The sequence below is a fragment of the Capricornis sumatraensis genome, chromosome 4 (assembly GCF_032405125.1).
Source record: "Capricornis sumatraensis isolate serow.1 chromosome 4, serow.2, whole genome shotgun sequence".
NCBI classification, from domain to species: Eukaryota; Metazoa; Chordata; class Mammalia; order Artiodactyla; family Bovidae; genus Capricornis; species Capricornis sumatraensis.
Genome location: NC_091072.1, coordinates 140,837,717 through 140,860,920, shown reverse-complemented (window position 1 = coordinate 140,860,920; position 23,204 = coordinate 140,837,717). Strand labels below are relative to the sequence as shown.

General features: G+C 46.3%; 1 protein-coding gene across 1 annotated transcript in view; it reads left to right on the top strand.

Moving 5' to 3' along the window:
* The first annotated feature begins 1,082 nt into the window (after nt 1-1,082).
* The window catches only part of FAM234B (family with sequence similarity 234 member B), a 37,672-nt gene continuing 15,550 nt past the window's right edge, over nt 1,083-23,204 (top strand). Inside the window, exons 1-5 of the mRNA XM_068971325.1 lie at nt 1,083-1,186; nt 12,217-12,615; nt 16,404-16,502; nt 20,063-20,251; nt 21,307-21,437. Coding sequence (XP_068827426.1) covers nt 1,150-1,186; nt 12,217-12,615; nt 16,404-16,502; nt 20,063-20,251; nt 21,307-21,437 — 855 coding nt within the window. The 5' untranslated portion in view covers nt 1,083-1,149. The remainder of the gene's footprint in view (nt 1,187-12,216; nt 12,616-16,403; nt 16,503-20,062; nt 20,252-21,306; nt 21,438-23,204) is intronic.

The window sequence follows — 23,204 nt, the reverse complement described above, 5'->3', positions numbered from 1 at the left end:
GGGGAAGATCCCCTGAAGAAGGGCATGGCAACCCACTCCAGTATTCTTGCCTGGAGAATCCCATGGTTAGAGGAGCCTGCTGGGCTACAGTCCATGGGGTTGAAAAGAGTGGAACAAGATTGAAGTGACTCAGCATTCATGCTCATGCAAGCACGGCCTGGCTCCAGAATCTTCCCTCTGTCGACGTGAGTGATATTATATTTTTGTGTGGGGTAAAGTGCAGTGGAGATAACTGTTAGAATGCTGGGAATGCCCCCACAGGACAGTCCTAAGACTGTTTCTCATGCAAATAAGGCAGTCCAAGTGAGAGAGCTCTTAGAACTTTTGTTTGCCACTAAGAAGTCACATCACCTTTATAGACCTTAGTTTTCTCTTCAGTAAAACATGGAGTCTCTAAGGTCTGCTTCAGTTCTAAGATAAATACTGTCTTCAGCATTCCTGGACTAAAATGCCTACCTCTTGGTGCCTGAGGGGAAGAAACAGGACTGGTCTTGCATCCTTAGACCCTTCAAGCTGGAGGCTGCGGGGTAGGGTGCTGAGTGGATTCCTGTAAAGAACTGGTAACCAGAGATGAAGCTTAGAGCTCCAGGGGAAACCTCGCCTTTAACCTGAGAAACGTAGAGAAAACACACTTACTAGGTGCCTGCTGTGTGCTACGCGTTTTAAATAGATTATGTAATATCATCCTCACAATATGCTCCTGAAGTAGGTGCTATTATCTCCATATCTAAGCCGAAGCTTAGTCATACAAGTGACTTGCCCTAGATGGCCCAGCGAGGGATGCGGGCTGAATTCAAACCCGTCTGACTCCAAAGCCCAGGGGTATTTCACAACCCTTGCCTCCTATCTATTATCTCATTCCGTGCTCACTGCAAGCCCATGGGCTGTATCAGATCCCCATTTCACGGGGGAGGAGAGTGAGGCTCAGAGCGGTGACTTGACCTGCCCAGTAAGGCATCTGTCCCGGAGGGGGCGGGGTGGAGGGGCAGGAGCGCGCACGTGGGCGCGGAGGCGGCAGCGGGCGCCTCCTCCAGGCCCTGCCACGCCGCCCGGCTCCCACCTTTTCAGGTCCCGGCCCCGCGCACCTCGACTGCGAACTACACTTCCCGGCAGGACGCGAGGGCGCGCACGCGCACCGGGGCCTCCACCATGGCGACCGTGCTGTCCAGGGCGCTCAAGCTCCCCGGTAAGCTGCAACCTCGCGACCACCTCGCCCCCGCCGGACTTGGGGAGGTGAGGACTCCAGGCTCCCGGGGGCCAAGCCTATCGGAGTCTGGCCCCAACCCGAGCGGAGCTGCAGGCGCGCGGAGGCGAGACGGTGCAGCCCCCCCGCGGGCTGGGGTCCACGCGCCACCAGGGGGCAAAAGAGGCGCCCGGCGGGTCGGGGGTTGCCGGCGCGGGGCGAATCTGGGAAACGCGGGGGGAAGGACCCCGAAGGCGCGCCGGGATGGTGGCCTGGCGCTGCGGCGGCGGCAGCGGATGTCAGGGCGCGCGTCGCCGCTGTCCCCAGGGGAGGGCGATGAGGTTAGCATCCTTTCCCGAGCGCCGCGAAGGACCTACAGGAGGGTCTCCAACTCTTTCCGTATTGGGCTGGACTGGGGGTTGGGGGCACGGGGGCGGCAGGATGGCGAGTGACCCCTTTGGAGCAGCTTCTCCATTTAATGACAACATTGATGCGGTGAGGTAGGTGGAACAGGTATTTCCCCTCCTAAAAAACAAATTGTCAAATTGACTTGTCCAGGGTCGCACAAACAGCATAGGAAAAGCCTGGACTTGAACATGCGGGGTCTTCTGACTTTAGATTCTGGGCCTTGGGTTCCACTTGTTCAGCCTCGGGCTCTCAAGCCTGAGCATTTATGAGGATAATTTATTTGCACCGGTAAGTTGCAGATAATGGATGGAATATTCTCTTAAGGAGGCACTAGTGGTGAAGTCAGAGCTAATTCAGTACTTGGGGGCAACAGCTCCAAGTTTTTGTTTTTCCTTTAAACCTCCAGAATGGAACTGTCCTGCTAGAAACTTGCTGTTTTGATAAAAGTATATTTATTCTGCTCAAATAAATTTTAGATTTTAAGGCTTTAGAAAAATTTATGCTTTTATCTAAATAAGTTTGTTGTTTTTGATGTGGACCATTTTTAAAGTCTTTATTGAATTTATTACAGTATTGCTTCTGTTTTATGTTTTGTGTTGGTTTTTTTTTTTTTTTTTTTTTTTGGCTGTGAGGCATGGGGGATCTTAGCTCCCTGACCAGGGATCAAACCTACACCCCCTGCGTTGGAAGGCAGTCTTAACCATTGGACTACCAAGGAAGTCCCACCTAAATACATTTTAAACATTAAACTATAAACTGTTTGTTTGCTGTTAAGTTGTTAGTGAGAAACACAGTTGCTTCCCTAGCATGGGTAGAAAGGGCTGATTGGGTGTCTGGCAGATACCCAGTGGAAGGTCCCTGTTCTCAAGGAGTTTCCAGTCTGCTATATTGTGCCATGACTGACACTGGGTTGGTTGTGAATTTGATATGAATTTGCATTTCTGTCCCCAGATTTCATGACTTTAGACACTTTTTCTTTGCACATGGTCTCATTATAACTTTGGAAGGAACGCTGATCTCTCTATTGGAGTGTGTATGTAACATTGGAATAGAATGGGGATAACCCTTTACCTGCAGGATTTATTTTGAAGACAGTAGCTGTGTATATCCTTAGTGTAGGATAGTGTCCTCCCATGGGCTTCTCAGGGGACGCAGTGATAAAGACTCCATTCAGGGGACTTGGCTTCGATCCCTGTGTTGGGAAGATCCCCTGCAGGAGGAAATAACAACCCACTCCAGTATTCTTGCCTGGAGAATCCCATAGATAGAGGCACCTGGCAGGCTGTAGTCCATGGGGTCCCAAAGAGTCAGACATGGCTGAGCACGCCTACATAGCATAGCATAGATATCCTCCCAAGGGGTAATGGGATGTCAGACATGTTTAGCTTTGTTTCTCCTTTTCTTTTAGATTCTTTCCCCCCTCGCGCCCCCTCTGAAGTGAAGTGAAAGTTGCTCAGTCGTGTCTGACTGTTTTCGACCCCATGGACTGTACAGTGCATGGAATTCTCCAGGCCAGAATACTGGAGTGGGTAGCCTTTCCCTTCTCTAGGGGATCTTCCCAACACAGGGATCGAACCCAGGTCTCCTGCATTGCTGGCAGATTCTCTACCAGCTGAGCCACAAGGGAAGCCCCTCGCCCCCTCACGTATAGCTAATTGTCATTCTCAAAGGCTGGAAATGCGAAACAAAAACTCTTGCTTTTGAAACTCTTGAGCTCTTTTGCATGCTGAGGCTTCATCGTTACTCCTGGACTATTCAGATGCAGTAAGTGTGTCAGCTGACCGGGTAGGGGAAGCACAGTCTGGTCCTGGGCCTGTGCGTGTGGACGGCAGTAGGGCCCTGAGCACTCAGGTACTCTTGATACTTTTAGGTCCAGGTGATTGTAATTCAGTCGCTAAGTCATGTCCAACTCTTTGTGACCCGTGGAATGCAGCATGCCAGGCTTCCGTCCGTAACCAACTCCCGGAGCTTACCCAAACTCATGTTCATTGAGTCGGTGATGCCATCCAACTGTCTCATCCTCTGTTGTCGCCTTGCCCCTCCTGCCTTCAGTCTTTCTCAGCATCAGGGTCTTTTCCAATGAGTCAGTTCTTCGCATCAGGTGGCCATAGTATTGGATCAGCATCAGTCCTTCCAATGAATATTCAGGAGTGGTTTCCTTTAGGATGGACTGGTTGGATCTCCTTGCAGTCCAAGGGACTCTCAAGAGTCTTCTCAAACACCACAGTTCAAAAGCATCAATTCTGGGGTGCTCAGCCTTCTTTATGGCTCAACTCTCACATCCATACATGACTACTGGAAAAACCATAGCTTTGACCACACAGACCTTTGTCAGCAAAGTGATGTCTCAACTTTTTAATATGCTGTCATACTTTTTCTTCCAAGGAGCAAGTGTTGTTTAATTCCATGATTACAGTCACTGTCCACAGTGATTTTGGAGCCCCCCCAAAATGAAATCTGACACTGTTTCCACTTTTCCCCCATCTGTTTGCCATGAAGTGATGGGACCAGATGCCATGATGTTCCTTTTTTGAATGTTGAGTTTAGGCCCAGGAACAAAGGCTATATGTTTTTTTTTAGGTGATGTGGGTCTTTTGGGTTTTTTCCTCATGCTTTTGCTTTTCTCCCTCTTGCCCTTTCTCCCTTCTACCACAAATACAACTGTTAACTTTCATATTAGATAGAAGTTGCTTTCTGAGAGCCCTTTTGGGGTACTCTGTAATTGGGTCTGTGAAGCTGTCATCCTGTTTTGGCTACTGTATCATGTTACTTTAGTTAACGTCCTCACTATTTATTTATTTATTTTTTACATTGAGTATCACTGACATAGAACATTGTATTAGTTTCAGGTGTACTAATAATTTGATATTTGTAGATACTGCAAAATCACTACAATGACATCCTCACTATTTTTATGTGTAAGGACGCAGAATAGAATGGTGGTGAAGAGCATGAGAGCGACTTGGATTAATCCACTCTTTATCAGATTCTCTTTAACCTTTAGTTTCTTCACATGTAGTAATAATATTATTATGGAACCTTTCACTGTTAGCCAAACAGTAGGGTTATTTGGCATAGTAAGAGATGGATGTTCTGAAGAAGTTTGTTGATCTTTGATATATGTTAATTATTCAGTAAGGGTCAGCTGTTATTATCTTCATCATTAGCACCATGATCTGGAGAAGGCAATGGCACCCCACTCCAGTACTCTTGCCTGGAAAATCCCACGGACGGAGGAGCCTGGTGGGCTGCAGTCCATGGCGTCGCTAAGAGTCGGACACGACTGAGTGACTTCACTTTCACTTTTCACTTTCCTGCATTGGGCAAGGAAATAGCAACCCACTCCAGTGTTCTTGCCTGGAGAATCCCAGGGACGGGGGAGCTTCATCGGCTGCCGTCTATGGGGTCGCGCAGAGTCGGACACGACTGAAGCGACTTAGCAGCAGCAGCAGCACTATGATCTTTGCAAATGTGGTAACTGGAGGGAGGCCTGATGTAATGTGCTCGTGGCCAGTGTCCATCAACCTGGTGAAGAAAGAACAGTCCCTGGGATGTCTTTCAGTTGCATATCCTTTCATCAAGCTCAAGATGGAAAGACGTTTGGCTGACATGCGTAGAATGCGGTTAATTAGTAACAGAAGGACAATGTGAGATTCATAAAGCAGCTGGTGGGGCAACTTATCTCTTAGAATATATATTTTTAGTTCATTTAAAAGTTTAAAGGTCAAACACTGAAGGGAATAGAAGAGCATAATGTTATTGTAATGGTTTGTTTTATTATGTGTAACTTGGAATGATTCTGTGCCCTTGGATAAACTAATTCATGATGGGAGTGATTTACCTTTAGTTGCAGTAGAGTGTAGGCGATAGTCTGTGTAAAGTGTAGTGCATGTCACAGAGTAGGATATGTTATAGTATGTTTTCCTGAAAACACTTGGGGCTGGTACACTTGCATCTCTTTCCTGTTGATATTTTCCTCTATCTCATTTTGGGATTGCTGTTTGCCCAGCATCCTGTCTTTCTAAAAGTGACAGTCGTGGGAAGCTTATTTACAGTGATGTATTCTGAAATCGGGCTTCCCAGGTGGAACTAGTGGTAAAGAATCCACCTGGCAATGCAGGAGAGGTAAGAGACACAGGTTTTATTCCTGGGTCAGGAAGATTCCCTGGAGAAGGAAATGGCAACCCACTCGGACAGAGGAGCCTGGCAGGCCACAGTCCATGGGGTTGCAGAGTCGGACACAGCTGAGCGTCTAAGCACATTCTGAAATCAGTGTCCTCTCTTTATTTTCTGAAAACCTTTCATTGACTAAAAATGTGGGTGGTGGCTGAAATCAGCAGACAAGAGGTTGGTGAAATTCCCTGAGGTCTGAAGCATGGATTGGATGTTACTTCTCAGCCTGAGTATAACTAGGCAAGTGATGTACTATATATTTCACTCTTTTTCCATGAATAGATAGAAAACATATTTTACTTAGGACTTCTGTAATTGAAACTTGCTGTAATAATTAAGTGGAAGGTTGCTTTTGCATGTCCTGGAAAAGTACATATTAATAGTAAAAAAGTCAATATTTATTTTCCTCTGTAATTTGGCCAAGAACTGGTTGTAATCTGTGATCCCTTAAAGAAAGCATATGTGATCTTTTGTGCTTGCCTCTGTATTTCAGAAATATCATGTCTGGGTCAGTTCTTGGATTTTGCGGTCTCATTTTCTTTCTTTGAGGATTTTTCCATAATGCCACACTGTCATTTAGTAATGTGTTTTGCTGTGGAAAAGTCAGCCTGATTTTTGTTCCCACTGTTCGTGACTTGCTTCTTTTTCTCTTGGGCTGACTGCCGCTCATAGGAGTCTGTCTTTGTCCTTGGAGTTCTTTGCCTTTACTAGGATATATTTCAGCATTGGTTGCCCTGTATCAGTTTTTCTTGAGACTCAGTGGGCACCTTATTCTGCAGTTTCAGGTCTTGCTCTACTGCAGGAACCTTTTTTGTACGGGCTTCCCTGGTGGCTCAGATTATAAAGAATCCACTTGCAATGCAGGAGACCTGGGTTCGATCCCTGGGTTGGGAGGATCTCCTGGAGAAGGGCACGGCAACCCACTCCGGTATTCTTGCCTGGAGAATCCCATGGACAGAGGAGCCTGATGGGCTACAGTCCATGGGATCCCAGAGGGTTGGACATGACTGAGCAACTAACACTTAACTGCAGGAGCTTTATTTGTATGTCTTTTAAATCATTTTTGGTTTCATTTTCTTTTCTGTTTTCTTCTTCAGTTACATGTAGATTGGATCACTTTTGTCCCTCTATATCTGTCCTTTTCTTTCTAGTCCTTTTAAATACCTTGCTATTTTTCTTATGAAGTGCCGCGATAGTACAGCCTTCAAGCCAGACTGCCTGGGATTGAATCCTTGGACTATCACTTATTTGCTGTTTAACTATGGGCTGGCTACTTAAACTTCCAAACCTCAGTTTCCTCATCTTTAAAATGGAGATAATATTGTGTCTGCCTCAAAGAGTTGCTGTGATCATTTACTGAGCTAAGGCAGTTAAAGGGCTTGAAAGAGAGTATAGTAAGTGCGCAAAACTGCCAGCCCTTGTTATTTCCGTTTCATCTCGCTTGATTTTCACAGTCTAACCTTAACATCTCTATGCTCTTTTCAGCCATTTAAGTTCTTTTTGCCGATTCCAATAAGGGGATTGTTTTATTGTAAGACTGTTTTATTCTTTTCTTCCATCATTTTCCCGAGTCCTCCTTGTTTACTTTTCATCTTCTCTGTTGAATCATCGTTTCTTCTTAGAAATGTTCTGTTTTTCCATGAACCCTTATTTCAGAGAAGATAATTGCTTGAATTTCTTGGATTCTAGGGGGAAGTATCTGTCACTGTTTCTTCCATTTTGTGGTTTCATTTGTCCAGCATTTGTTCTGTAGCTGGGTTTTTGTTTGCTGGGTTTTGTTATAATTTCTTTCTTGAATGTTTGTAGAATTTTGCAGTAGCTTATGGACTGAGTACTAATGACGGCTGTGTTCTGATTTCTATTCGTATTTAGATGGGCGGCTGTTTTACAGCCAGCTATTGGCTGCCTGGTGGGCAGAGGCTGAATAAATTTGGGCAGCTGAGGCTGGAACCTAATCTAGGCTGTCAACTCAAATCCCTTTCCCGCCGGTGCTCTCCCTTTGTGGAGGTTGCTTCGTCACAGGCTGGCATTTGTCACGGGGCCTCAGAGTGCTGGTTCAGCGTTTACTTCTTTGTTTCTTATTGTGCGCGCATGATCAGTCATGTCCGATTCTGCGACCCCATGGATGGTAGCCCACCAGACTCCCCTGTCCATGGGTTTTGCAGGCAAGGATAGTGGAGTGGGTTGCCATTTTCTCCTCCAGGAGATCTTCCTGACCCAAGGATCAAACCCGCATCTCCTGTGTCTCCTGCTTTGCAGGCGGATTCTTTACCCTGTAAGCCCTTGGGGAAGTCCCTTGTTACTTGTGCCAGCTGTCGGTTTATTGACCCTGAGCTCCACGCTCACTTTTGTTGTCTGATCTGCAAACGTGGATCTGGACCCTTTACATACCATGTTTGTCCTTCTGGGCTACAGTCTCCCCCATTCTAGGTTACCTTTGGGATTTCTCTTCCCAGATTTATATTTACTTTCCTCTCACTGTTTAATCATTCTCTGCATGAAACTGTCCTGTTTGAATTAGTGGCTGGTTTCTGTCTCCTGATTGGGCCCACACTGTCCAAAAAAATCCACCCCTTGAGAACTGCCAATGTTACCTTTTCTAACCTGCCGCGCTGCCAGCCTGCTTCTTGTAAAGAGAAAAGCTCGTTCTCTTTCTTCTTCAGTCTTATCTTGGCTGTTCATGCTGTGGTGTTGAATGAGGCTCATTGATGCTTCTGGGACCCCCAAGCTTTGTCTTTCTGAGGAGAAGGTTATTTGGTTTGGCTTTGTATCTGGAGAACAAGGGAGGCAGCGCAACTGATTGGTTAGAGCCGTGGATTCTAACCAAATTGCCTGAGGTTGAATCCTGGCTTTTCTTGTTAATTCTGTGATCTCAGGCAACTGCCCTCTTTATATTTTAATCTTCTTGTTGATAAAATGGGGATAATAATGGCACCTACCTCCTGGAGTGGTTGTGAGGATTAAATGCATTAACCCCTGTAAGTGCATGGACCAGTGCCTGGCGTACTAGCTCTTAGTACATTTCCATTGGTCATCCATGTCATCACTATTATTAATTCCGTGAACTCGGCTCCTTGATGGAGACCTGAGATGTATGTCCCTATTCTTACTTCCTCACTTGGATGCAAGTTTCACTGCCTTTGGCAACGACTTTTCATAAATTACAGTTCGGGGATGTGGCTGTTTCCTTTTTTATTCTTTTTCTATTTTTGTTTCTTTTTCTTCCCCTCTGGTTTTAGGGAGAGACTGACAGAAAGGCCATCCTTTGCCATCGTTAACTAGCAGCACATAATCTTTTTAGAGGGACCAGTTCGACAGAGGCTTTGATTTTCAAAGAATGCTTGTAATTTATAGATTTATTAAAGAATTTACAAGTCTCTGCAGCATTTGCAGTCAAGTTCTCTTCTTCCCTGTGATAGTATATCATAAAATGAAAATGGATTTCCTTTAAACTGTTTTTTTCACTAGTATGACAGTCATAATTTCACTTTGGGCAGAGATGCTGTTTTAGGCTGTATTTGTTGCGGGCTGGAAACTGACTAGGAAGATGGAATTCAGTTAGTGTCCATGCTGAATTTTTCACTTGATGCTAAAAATGATGTAATTGTAGGACGGCTTGAGCATATGTAGAAAGTGCTTTGGAGGTTTAGTTGAATCAGGTGTTGAATCAGTGTTAGCTGAATCAGTGATGGGATGACCAAGAAAGCTGGCCTGATCCTAGATGGTGGTGGTGGTTTTTCAGTTGCTTAGTTGTGAGTCTTTGTGACCCCATGGGCTACAGCATGCAAGCCTTCCCTGTTTTCCACTATGTCCGGAGTTTGCTCAGATTCATGTCCACTGAGTCAGTGATTCTATCTAACTATCTCATCCTCTGTCGCCCCCTTCTCCTCCTGCCTTCAGTCTTTCCCAGCATCAGGGTCTTTTCCGGTGAGTCAGCTCTTTGCATCAGGTGGCCTAAGTATTGGAGCTTCAGCTTCAGCGTCAGTCTTTCCAATGAATATTTAGGGTAGATTTCCTTTAGGATTGACTGGTTTGATCCTAGTTACAGGTTTTGAATTGTAGTGGCCCCTCTGCCCTCCCCTGGTCAGACTGCACCCCTGGGACCATATTCAGGTCTGGGAACTGTCCTTTGAAGAGCATGGGCATGTTGTGTCCAGAGGAGAGGGACCAAGGTGTCATGGACACTTGAAATAATGCTTCTTCAAGTAATGGGTTGAAGAAGTAGAGATATTTAACCTGGGGATGAGGAGAAGGGGTGAGGGCAGAGAAGAGATAGAATACCAACAGTAATAACAGAAGCTGAAATTTACTGAGCTTGACTCTTACGTCAGCATTGAGAACCATGCATGTATTATTTAATCCTCATGACAGTGGCTCATTGGTAAAGAATCTGCCTGCCAGTGCAGGAGATGCAATGCAGGAGACACAGTTTCAATCCCTGGGTTGGGAAGATCCCTTGGAGAAGGAAATGGCAACCCACTCCAGTATTCTTGCTTTGGAAATTCCATGGACAGAGGAGCCTGGTGGGCTACAGTCCTTGGGGTCGCAAAAGAACTGGACACGACTTAGTGACGAAACAACCATAATAAGCCTGAAATAAAGGCATAAACTCCTCCAGTTGCTGGCACTTAGGGCAGGGGGCGGCTTGGGAGGAGGAAGGTTTAACCCCCCAACCCCCGTAAATGTCCGCCTCCTGCCACCCCAGCAAAGATATGATCTAAATAAAACTGGGGTGCTTATTGTGTAAAGCAGTGTCAAGACAAGTCCTCCATCTCCACATGCCTGCTAGATTTCACCACTCCCAGCCTGCAGGATCAGAATAGCAATTTTCAGGTAACCACTGTTTATTGAAACATGTACTGAAAGGGTGTTAGACTCTCAGGAAGGTTCTCAAAACTAGTTTTTGGTAAGATGTCTCCAGGTGGCTTTCAGCATTTGACTTTCTTCGTGGTTTCCGTAGAAACAGTTGTCTGCTAAGTCGCTTCAGTTGTGTCTGACTCTTTGGGACCCCATGAACTGTAGCCCACCAGGCTCCTCTGTCCATGGACTTCTCTAGGCAAGAATACTGGAGTGGGTTGTCATTTCCTCCTAGAGGGTATCCTCCCGACCCAGGGATTGAACCCGAGTCTCTTACATCTGCTGTGTTGGCAGGAGGGTTCTTTACCGCTTGTGCCACCTGTGAAGCCCAGAAGCAACTGCGAAGTCGCACATATTGGTCTGTGAGGAGCGGTGTGCAGAGAACAATGGTTCAGAAAGTTTAGAGGAGTCATGGGACAGATTGGAACATCACCACTCTAAGAAAATCAAAGGAAATATACACATTAGGTGTATGCAAGGTGTTCTTTGGAAGGACTGATGCTAAAGCTGAAACTCCAACATTTTGGCCACCTCATGTGAAGAGTTGACTCATTGGAAAAGATCCTGATGCTGGGAGGGATTGGGGGCAGGAGGAGAAGGTGACGACTGAGGATGAGATGGCTGGATGGCATCACCAACTTGATGGACGTGAGTCTGAGTGAACTCTGGGAGTTGGTGATGGACAGGGAGGTCTGGCGTGCTGCGATTCATGGGGTTGCAAAGAGTTGGACACGACTGAGCGACTGAACTGAACCGAACTGAACTGAAGGCCCATGGAAGAGCCATGGTCTTTTCGTTACTGAGAATCACACAAACTAACAGAACTTTTTAAAAAAACTAGTATTTGAAGTTAGCTATTTTCTGTTTCTTTTCGAATGTTCTTAAACTCATGAAAGTGATAATTCTAGAACAGCAGTGCCCAACCTTTTTGGCACCAGGGACTGGCTTGGTGGAATACTAGATCCCTCTTATGGGCTGTTTACAGTAGGGTTCGTACTTTTATGAGAATCTAATGCCGCCACTGATTTGACAGAAGGCAGAGCTCAGACAGTGATGTGAGTGATGGAGCGTGTATGTGTGTGCGTGCACGAGCGCCCAGTCCTGCCTGATTCTCTGCAACCCCATGGACTGTAGCCTGCCAGGCTCCTCTGTCCCTGGGATTTCCCAGGCAAGAGTACTAGAGCAGGTTGCCATTCCCTTCTCCAGGGGATCTTCGTAACCCAGCGATTCCTTATCTCTTGCATTGACAGGCGGGTTCTTTACCAGCTGAGCCACAGGGGAAGCTGAGTGATGGGGAATGGCTATAAATACAGATGGAGCTTTACTTGCTCACCCACCTCTTAGCTCCTGCTGTGTGACCCAGTTCTCTGTTGGGGAGCCCTGTTCCAGAGCACTGTGATTTTCTTTCTTTTTCTCCCCCATCCTTTCCCCGCTTTTGCTGGCATCTGTTTTTATAGATGGCTCCACGGTCCAGGCTTATCAGCCTAGACCTGCTCTGTTCTGTGTGTTCTCCTAGGTGTTTCCAGTTTCCGTGTGTTGACTGAAGGGTCTTCCTTGCAAGTCCCCCTTGACCATCTGGCTTTCTGTCTTTTCAGGAAAGAAAAGCCCGGACCTGGGGGAGTATGACCCCCTCACACAGGCCGACAGTGATGAGAGTGAAGATGATCTGGTGCTTAACCTGCAGCAGAAGAACGGAGGGGTCAAGAACGGGAAGAGCCCACTGGGGGAGGCACCGGAGCCTGACTCGGATGCCGAGGTTGCAGGGGCTGGGAAGCCACGTCTCTCCGAGGTCACCCCCGAGGGGTACCCCTTGGAGCCCCTGGGGGCCCTGGAGCAGAAGGCTGCCTCCTCTGTCGTGTCCTACGTGCGCACATCCGTCTTTCTGCTGATGCTGGTGGTCTCCATGGTCCTAGTACTCGTGTGTGCTTTCCTGATCCCCTGTCCCCCCCGAGACCTGCACAGCACGTGGAGCCGCCACCTGGGTCCCCAGGGAGGTAAGCGGCTGGAGGGGGTAGGGTGGGGGGGTTTCAGTCTGTAAAACTCCATCGCGTGTCATTCTGGAAAGTGCCTGATGACACTGAAAATTTCCTTCAAGTCTTTACATGTTAATGCATGTCACCTACCATTTCTCTTGCTGTGTGCAGAGACGGTTTGGAAGTTAAAGTTGGACATAAGACAAAAAGATGGATTGGTACGGTTCCAAAATCTTGGGAGGATGGCTGGCTGTGTTTCTACTGGGGAAGGTCTTATTTGGATGCGGAGAGGAGAAAGCCCTGGTTTGCTGGGCTCCAGATGTGCAGCTGAGGCTGGATCGGGAGGGCAGAGCTGGGGGAAGGAAGATTCACAGAGAAAGCGAAGCTCCCATCCCAGCCAGGCCAGAGGCCTTGTAGGGCTCCTGTAGGGCACTTGGGCAGTCGCTGATCGTGGAAGCCCGGTCTAAATGGAATTTTCGAATAATTTTTTAAAATTTATTTTTTATTGAAATACAGTTGATTTGGGGGGCCTCCCTGGTGGCTCAGAGGGTAAAGAATCTGCTTGCAGTGCAGGAGACCTGGGTTCAACCCCTGGGTGGGGAAGATCCCCTGGAGGAGGAAATGGCAGCCCACTCCAGTATTCTTGTCTGGAGAATCCCATGGACAGAGGAGCCTGGTGGGCTACAGTTCATGGGGTCGCAGAGAGTTGGGCATGACAAAAGGAATAACAGTTTCACCTTCATAGTTGATTTACAATGTTGCATTAGCTCCTGCTGTGCAGCAAAGTGATTCCGTTTTATCTGTATAGCTTCTTTTTTAGATTCTTTCCACTATGAGCTATCATAGGATATTGAATATAGTTCCGTGTGCTCTACAGTAGGACATTGTTATTTATGAAATAATTTCTTTTCCAGAAAAAGAGAGTTGCTTTGTTGCAGTAACTTTTTTTTTTCCTGCTCTTAATGGTTGAAATGTTGCTACTGAAGTAATTCTGGCTATTTTGACTCATTTTGGAGCAGGTTTCTTTATTTTTTATTTTTATTATATTTTTTATTGAAGGAAAGATTCTTTAAATTTTACAGTGCTTTACAGTTTTCAGAAGTTTCTTGCCTGTAGTTTCCTATAATCCCATAATAACCGCTTTTAACAAAATCCTCTATGTTGCTCTGCCCGTCTTTCCTCTTCGCCACTGGTAACTTTTAGTTTGTTCCCTGTAGCTGTGAGTCTGCTGCTTTTTTTGTTAGAGTCACTGTTTTGTTGTATTTTTGAGATTCTACATAGAAGTGATCCTGTACAGTATTGTCTTTTGTCTGCCTTATTTCATTTAGCAGAATACCCTCCAAGTCCATCCATGTTGCTGCAAATAGCAAATTTCATTTTATTTATGACTGAGTAGTATTCCATTGTATATATGTATGCATATTTGTATACAAGGTATATATCTTTTCTTTTTAAACTTCTTATTATGTATCAGGGTATATAACCAATTAACAATGTTGTAACAGTTTCAGGTGAACAGCCAAGGGACTCAGCCATACCTACAGATGTATCCATTCTCCCCCACACCCTCCTCCCATCCAGGCTGCCACATAATTTGAGTAGAGTTCCATGTGCTGTATCTTTACTGAGATCCTTGTTGGTTATGCACTTTGAATATAGCAGTGTACCACATCTTAACTTTATCTGTTCCTGGCGATGGACACTTAGGTGGTAAAGCAGGTTTCTTTAACACAACTTACTCTGAATCAGGTCTGGAGATCCCATCTAACTGTTAGTGTTGAGTGCTCCTGTCTCTTGTAAACTGTACCAGGCAGAAGGGGCTCAGAACACACAAGCCCAACTGTGGCACTTTGGTGGATTGGCTGTTTTGTGTTGAAGGCGTTTGAACAACAGCAGGTGCAAGAGGGCCGCTGACCTTCGAGCCTTCCTAAAAGCAGGAGATGAAATTCCCAGGTGAAAAACGCTCTCCCTATAGCAGGAAAAAAGAACAGTCTTATTACCTGAGGTTGAGGCCGAGAAAAATCTGTGTACGTAGACCTTATAATTCCCCACGTGTCCTTCACCTCCTCACCTTATCCCCCTCTGTCCACCAAAGGGTTCCACTGTCCTGAGTTTCCTGTAGGTATTCCTTTACTTGTGTTTAAAATTCTGCCACATAGATTTGTATCCCTAAATGATCCACCCTTTAATTTTGCCTGTTTTTGAATGTCATATAAATATAATCATGCGGTCTTCTGTGACTTGCTTTTTTGTTCAGCATATTTAAAGAAAATGTTTGAGGTTTATCTGTTATCAATGTACTGTCACTAGAGTTTCTTTATTTTCACCAGTAATTTTCCATGGTGTGAATATCCCATGATTTAGCAATCCATTTTACTATTGGTGAGCATTTAGGTGGCTTCTATTTTTTAAAAGTAAATAATACAAAAAAAAAAAAAAAGTAGTACGACTACCCTGGAGATGGAAATGGCAACCCACTCCAGTATTCTTGCCTGGGAAATCCCATGGACAGCGGAGTCTGGCAGGCTACAGTCCATGGGGTCGAAAAAGAGGTTGGACACGACTTAGCCACTAAGCAGCAGCAGCAATACCGCTAAGAAGATTCCTGACTGTGCTTCCTGATGGAGTATGTAAGAATTTCCCTTGAGCGTAAACCTGGGAGTGAAATTGCTAGTTTGCAGGGCGTGTTGTATGTCTAGGCATGTGTGCGTGCTAAGTTGCTTCAGTTGTGTCAGACTCTTTCGCAACTCTATGGCCTATAGCCTGCCAGTCTTCTCTGTCCATGGGATTCTCCAGGCAAGAATACTGGAGTGGAAAAAACAAAAAAATACTGGAGTGGGTAGCCATTCCCTTTTCCAGGGGATCTTCCTGACCCAGGGATCAAACCTGTGTCTCCTGTTTTGCAGGCAGGTTCTTTACCATTGAGCCACCTGGGAAGCCCACATGTCTAGGAGTTTATTTTAAATCATTTTCCGTAGTGGTTGTACCAGCTTACACTTCCAGCAGCCACGTGTGAATTCTCTCTGAATTTGACGGTCATCTTCTGACTGCACACTATGTGTGTGTGTGTGTGTGTGGAGGGGTGATGCTGCCTACCTTGTTACTGCTTGGTGGAGGAGGAAGTCCAGGCTTCTGAGGACACCAGGGGCGGGGGGGCTGCCCTGTGAATGCTTGGTGGAGGTAGGACTCTAGGCTTCCCTTGTGTGTGGAGGCCTGAGTGCTGCTGGGTGAGGATGAGAGTCCAGCCTCCTCACCCAACTTCTCTGACATGACCCTGGGGCGAGAGGGACCTTGTTACCTGGAAAGGGTTTCCACTTGGCCTGTCCTGTGGGCTGGGGTGGGGCCACAGTTTTATCTGTGGTTTTTGGAGTAGAATGGTTATTATTGAAAACTTCTTCGTCTTGCTGGGCTGCGCCTTTCCTATCCTTTGGCTGGAGACCAGCTTTTGTGGGGCCTTCCTGTGTGTCCCTGTTGGCATTTCTGGGATGCCAGCTTCTGCAGCACCTTCCCTGGGATATGTGAGGTCAAAGAAAGCCCAGGGGAACCCCCAGATTGTCCTTCCTTGGGGCTTACCATTCCCAGCCAATCCGCCTTCTCTCCTCCTTCCAGAATCTTCTCACGTTTGACTTACGTGTAATGCCCAGGGATTCTAGCTGTCCTTAGTGAGAGGCACAGGCAGAACTGGGTCTGTGTATCTCATCTAGGAGCTGAGATCTGCCTGGTTTTTATGGAGTGTTCCCTGTCCAGCCTGGAGTAGGGAGCTGGTCTGTGTCACTTGCTGAGGGCTCTGTGTCTCTTGTGTCCATCAGGCGGGGACCTGTCGCCGTTGGACCTGGCGGATGTAAATGGAGACGGCCTGCGAGACGTGCTCCTCTCCTTCGTGCCGTCAGGGAACGGGAGTGCGGCCGGTAAGAGGGTGGCTTTTGGAGGCCTGGGTGGGAGGAGCTGGTTGATTGGAGGGTATGAGATAAGGGAGGCATTGGGGTTGTGAGCTGATGAGCCTACAGTGAGGAGAAAGCCCTTGGCAATCCCTCGTACCCGATGAACCTGGTCATCCCTAGATAAAATATGATACACAGACCAACTTCTGCCTGTGCCTCTCACTAAGGGCAGCTAGAATCCCTGGGCATTAAACATAAGTCAGGTTCATGCAGGAGCTTGTACATAATGCCTGTTTGAAGAAGTCATGGCAAGTGAGAGCTGCAGGGCACTTTCAGTGGCCGCCCTGTTCAGCGACGACCCTGAGATCCAGAGACAAGGTTTCTTGGCCACACGCCTGCCCTGAATAGCACCAGCGCTTTGGTTGCTTGAATTTTCCCTGAGTCCGTTCTCCCCGGCCTCTTAGATGATAGTAAACATAGGCTCTCATCCCTGGCAGAAAGCTTTTACTGATGTTCTAACATATCCTTACGCATGTACGTCTTGCCTGGGTGTTTTCCTCTGACCCCATCTGTTTGCTCCTCTGTCTCTGCTTCCCATCCTGCTCCCTGAGGGATGAGAAGCGGACCTGTATGCATTAAGTCAGCAGGTTCCCCGGTCTGCAGGCTTCCATTAGGTTTGGCCAGTGGGGAGCACAGGCCAGAAGCTGGAGGAGAGGCAGAGTAACCAGAGGGTATTTATTTCCCGGGCTTTCCCCGTTGGGTCTCCTTGATCAGAGGTCACAGTCTGTCTCAAGGTGGTCCTCCCACGGACCTTCTTTTCCTGGCTTCTGAGACTCCTTCCTTCCTCCCCTGTCTCTTGGGCCCTGGGAGTGGTCACAGTTCTGAGGGACTGTACTGTCTCTTGTGATTTCTCTACACCCTGACCACATCTTATGTCTTTATTAAACCTTCACAACTTACCCTACTTGAGTGGGCTGTTTTCTGGGGGGACCCCAGCTGATACATGTCAACTTCAGAAACAAAAAAGTTACATTTTCAGCATAGGTACATGGGGCTTTTGGGTTTGCCCTGCAGTCTTCATTTAAGTGGATTTGAGCTGCAGTCTGTAAACTGATACAGTAGCTACGGTTGGAGGCAGAGAACGCCCTTCTAGGGCTTCCCAGGAGTCTGCCTACTAATGCATGAGACACAGGAGATGCCAGTTCAGGAGATGCCGGTTTGATCCCTGGGTTGGGATGATCCCCTGGAGGAGGAAATGGCAACCCTCTTCAGTAGGAGAAAATTGCCTAGAAATTTTCTCTTGCCTGGAAAATTCCATGGCAGAGGAGCTTGGCCCCACTATAGTCCATGGGGTCACAAAGAGTCGGACACACCTCAGTGAGTGAGCACACATGCACAACCTCCTAGCTACTTTTTAATCATTCAGGCCCTGAAATAAAAGTTTAGGTACATTGTAGAGAGCATTAGAAATATCTTCCCAGGGCTTGTGCAATATGTGGAAGCAATTTGGGTATAATTCTTTTTTTTTTTTTGGGGAAGAACCTCTAGCCTAGAAATTGACTTATATGATTGAACTTTAATTATATTTATGTATTTTTTCCGCTTATGTCTGATCAGCTTTTGAAGTAAAAACTCCCCCCATTCACTTTTTAGAGATTTTTTTTTAGTCATTTGGTAATTTGCATGATTTGCTATATATCAGGACTCAGTGGTAAGGCCATGAGTTTGGACATAAGATGGACCAGCCTGATTTGGTTATAGATTATAAAAAATAATAATAAAGTGAACACATAGTACTTTCTATGTGCTATGCACTGTTGTATATACATATTATGAATGGATTTATCCCTCAGTGTTCCTATAAGACAGACTGATGTTATTATCCCTATTTGCAGATGGGAAAAACTGAGGCATAGTGAGGTGAAGGAACGTACCTGAAGCCCCACAGCTGGCGGTGGTAAAACTGGGATCCAAATTGTACAGCTTGGAGATTCTGGGGAGTTCATGACCTTGACCTTTATGTCAGACTGCTGTGCCCGTAACCCCAGCCAGTGGGTTCAAAAGTCTGTGCCACTGGATGTGAGGAGGACTGCGTTTCTTATATGACCTGCTGTGCTCCTTACATAGAGCTGCACTGGTTCTGTTGAGCTAACAAGGAGAGTGGTCTGTGCCTCAAGGAGTTGTGGTCTGGTAGAGAAGGGATCACCCATCACCACCCAGAAAAAGATGAGTCACACAGTTGATGTGGAGTTGGTAGGGACGTGAAGAGGGAAGGACAGCCAAGTCTGTTAATGAGAGCATCCCTGGGAAGTCTGGGAGATAACATGTATTGCCATGATTTACCATGTAAATTGCTGCTCTGGCAACAAGGTCTGAAAGAGTGAGCCAGTTTGTTACTTGCTTTTAGCTTGTTTGTTTATTTCAATTTTTTGAGCACATTATGTGGCATGTGGGATCTTCGTTCCCTAAACAGGCATTGAACCTGTATCCCCTGCAGTGGAAGCTTGGAGTCTTAACCACTCCACGCCCCCAGTAAGTCCCCTTGGTTGTATATATTTAATTAACAGTTTCAAGGACTAGGCACAGTGAAGCTGTAAAACCTACATGTCCAGTCGTTATTAGCTGTTGCGAGAAGTGGGGAAGTGAGTTGGGCCTTCTGCCCATCCTGAAAGTGAGTGTGAAACTGGCGAGAGCGAACATGATGCTTCTGATAGGGTTGCTGCGTGACGTAGAGGATTGTTTGTTACAGAAGTCGGCTGCATGTATCCTTTATCAGCTGTCCTTGGACCTCAGTACTAAGTTTCCCCAAGTATTCCTGGGACCAGATCAGCTGAGTCCATGGGACTCCAGACCAGGGGACCTCCTGATATCATCGCTGTGTGTCATCTTCCGGTTTAGTTTTAAAAAAGATTCTTTTCTGCTCCCAGCATTTGCTAGCAGTGATTACAGTTCAGGCACTTTGCTCCCTTCTCCCCACATATTCTACATCAGTCTTAATTTTCGTGTTTTTTGGCCACACCATGCAGCATGTGGGATCTTAGTTGCCCAACCAGGGATCGAACCTGCACCACCTGCATTGGAAGTTCGGAGTCTTAACCACTGGGGCACCAGGGAAGTCCCTTGATTGTTCTTGAATTTTTGAGCATAACCTTGCCTTCTGGGTTTTTTGTTTGTTTTGTTTCCAACCACTCCTTTTTCATATTCTTGATTTTGCTCCTTTTATTCAGAAAGCAGTTGGCTGCTTTATGTGCCAGGTGCTTTGCAAGGCACCGAGGATGCAAAAATGAATGTGACAGGCTTTAGCCTTAAGGATACCTCTGCTTAGCAGGACTAAGGTGACAGACATGTCAATAGACAGGTTGTGAGAGTGAAGGTGCCCACAGGTCGTCTGGAGGAGGTCCCGGCAGCTCACCTTACATGAGAGATGTGTTGAACAGATGTGACAGGTGCCCCGTTTGCAGACCTTTTTCCCGGAAATATGTGGGGGGAGCTGAGCACACAGGTCCTTTAGCTTTCCTGGTCCCCTGCTCATATCTCCCTCTCATCTCCTTGGCTTCCTCCCTTTGCCGTCTCTTGTGTGCTTTTAGGTGTCTCCAGACCCCCTGCTGTCCTCGTGTGCCTTTCGGGGATGAACGGCAGCACGCTGTGGTCTAGTCCCCTCCCCGAGGAAGCCCGAGATATTACCTGTTTGGATCTGACACCAGGGGACATGGCCAAAACTGTCTGCCTGGTGACGGGGACACACAAGATGCTCAGTGCATTCAACGGGACGTCAGGTAAAGATCGCTGGCCACGAGAGAGCCCTGCTCCTGGGAGCCCTCATCTTCGATTAGAGCAGTCTGGTAGGGAAGGGACCGTTCCACTCTCCCATGGTGGGAGGTCTGATCTCCTGCTCTGGAAGGTGGATATTGAGGGAAATAAGAGAAAGGGTTTAAGTAGAGTAGCACATCCATGGTTCAACCTGTTTGGTGATAGGATAGGGCTAAACTGAGTTATCCAAACAGAAACTGCCCCAGGGCTTTCGGTTTTGAAATAATCTCCCTGCTGTGTTCTTTGTACAGAAGACAGTGGAGCTTTGTCTCTTTGTATTTGATATATAAGGGTTCACATGTAAACTTGGGCATTAACCAGTTAAAAGTAGGCCAGTGAAAAAACTTAAGGTTTGTGCAGGCTTGTTGGTTTGGCCTCTTCTCATCTTACCGCATTCAGACATATGTGACAAAAGAGAGAGAAAAAAACCAAGTATTATGAAGCCTCCTTACAGAGTCTTACACTTCCCGTGTGCTCTTAACCTTGGACTCAAATAAAGTTGGGTAAGTAGCCTCCTTCCTAGGTGTAAAGATTGGAGTCTGGGTATGGGGTTCTTCTGAGTGAAGGAAAAATTTTGCATGTGAGTTAACTCCAGAACTGAGGTCATCTTTTATGGTTTCTCTACTCCTCTGAACATGTGCCAGAGGGAGTGAGTTGGGCTTCTGTTTGGCTGTCCTTGGACAGTTCCTTAGTAGTTGGAATCATCTTTAACAGATCAATTCCTCCATTCCAGACAAGGGGGCTTTTCTTTCTTGAACAAACTTCATCATGTCCCTATTACCTAAAAAACCCAGGTGTTGGGTTATTATATGGACTTGATAGCCAGATACTTGCAGATTTCAGTTCACACTCCCTGCTACCTTTCTCCCCAGCAAGATACAAACTAAAGGGAAAAGTGTGTAGGAGTTTCTGTCTGTCACTCAGCCCTTTTTGAGTCTCTTTTCTGGCCTGGGAGCCTAGCATCTGCCTTTTGTAGAGGCAGAAAGCGCTCGTTGTGATCAGCAATTTGATCCTTCCCCAGGGAAAGCCATGTGGACTTTAAACCCAAACTACTTATCCAACGGGACCCTGGCCGCCCCGGCCGTGGTACTGCCGGATGTGGATGAAGATGGTGTTAGAGACCTCGCGGTTCTGGCCTTTGGGGAGTTGCAGGTATGTGCCATGCTCAGCTGTCCTTGTCTCTTACAGGGAAGGCAACTTTGGTCACTTCCTAGTATCATTACTAGAAACGCTGCTTGAAACCGCCTCATTACAAGGGCTTCAGTTCAGTTCAGTTCAGTCGCTCAGTTGTGTCCAGCTCTTTGCGACCCCATGAATCGCAGCACATCAGGCCTCCCTGTCCATCACTATCTCCCGGAGTTCACTCAAAGTCACATCCATCAAGTCAGTGATGCCATCCAGCCATCTCATCCTCTGTCGTCCCCTTCTCCTCCTGCCCCCAATCCCTCCCAGCATCAGAGTCTTTTCCAGTGAGTCAACTCTTCACATGAAGTGGCCAAAGTACTGGAGTTTCAGCTTTAGCATCATTCCCTCCAAAGAACACCCAGGGCTGATCTCCTTCAGAATGGACTGATTGGGTCTCCTTGCAGTCCAAGGGCCTCTCAAGAGTCTTCTCCAACACCACAGTTCAAAAGCATCAATTCTTTGGCGCTCAGCCTTCTTCACAGTCCAACTCTCACATCCATACATGACCACAGGAAAAACCATATCCTTGACTAGACGGACCTTTGTTGGCAAAGTAATGTCTCTGCTTTTGAATATGCTACTAGCTTTTAATAAATTCTCTTTGTGAGTTCAGGTGAATAAATTGCCAGTATGAACCCATTCACCTGGTTCCATTGACGTGCATGGTGGAGCTTGGGAGCCAAATAGGTCTGTGTTTGAATTCCCACTCTACTGCTCTGTGCTCTTGGTAAACCACAGAGCCTGTCCCAGCTCTGGTTACATCGTATGTAAAGTGGGGATGTTACTCTACTTGCAGGATTGTTATGAAAATTAGAACTAACATATTTCAAATGCCTGGAGTGGTACCTATTTTTCACCAAGAGTATGTATTGTATCGTTGATTTTACAGTGGAGCTTTGTCTCTTCGTGTTTGACATACAAGGGTTGGCATGTGAACTTGGGCATTAACCAGTTAAAAATGTGTCAGTGAAGAAACTAAGGTTTGTGGAGGCATGTTGGTTTGGCCTCTTATCATCTTATCGCATTCAGACACAAGTGACAAAAGGAATGGGAATATATTAATATGTTGAACTTTTATTGCAACTATAAACCAGTGAGACAGACTGATAGAAAGTCCATAGGAGATATATATATATATATAATTGTAAGTGAAACAAGTAATAACAACAGGGACCAGAAAAATAAGAGTTGTTGTTTAGGCTGTGACTGCAGACTCATTCTGGTCCAGTAGTCCCTAAATTTTGCTCCTCAATTTTTGCTTTGTTGGAATTCCAGTGCCTGGCAGCTAGCTATTCTCTGCACAGATAAAATAATAGTATGTTCCCTAAATCACAGGCCAGAATTGTCTCAGTCTTAAGTTTTCGTTCCTGAAGCTTTTCTCAGAACTGCTGTCAGACTTTCTCTTAGACTTTTTCTTGGACTGTCTAGCCTGAATCTGCCAGAAGAGGCTCATGGACAGAAGAATTAAACAATTGGCCAAGAATATTTGTGGACAAATGTGTCTATAGAACATTGTAGCTTATTGTAATTTGACGAGACCTCATGGTTTTTGTAATGCCTACGTGGAATGGAGTTATTAGTACAAAATATGCAAATGAAATTATTTAGAATGGAATTAAACTTGTCAGTACTTTATGGTTTTTTGTCAAGAGAACCATAAACTAACTCAGAGTGCCCTACCAGTCACAAGTTTCAGGAGCCCTGCCCTAGTACTTCAGATGACACTCTATGTTC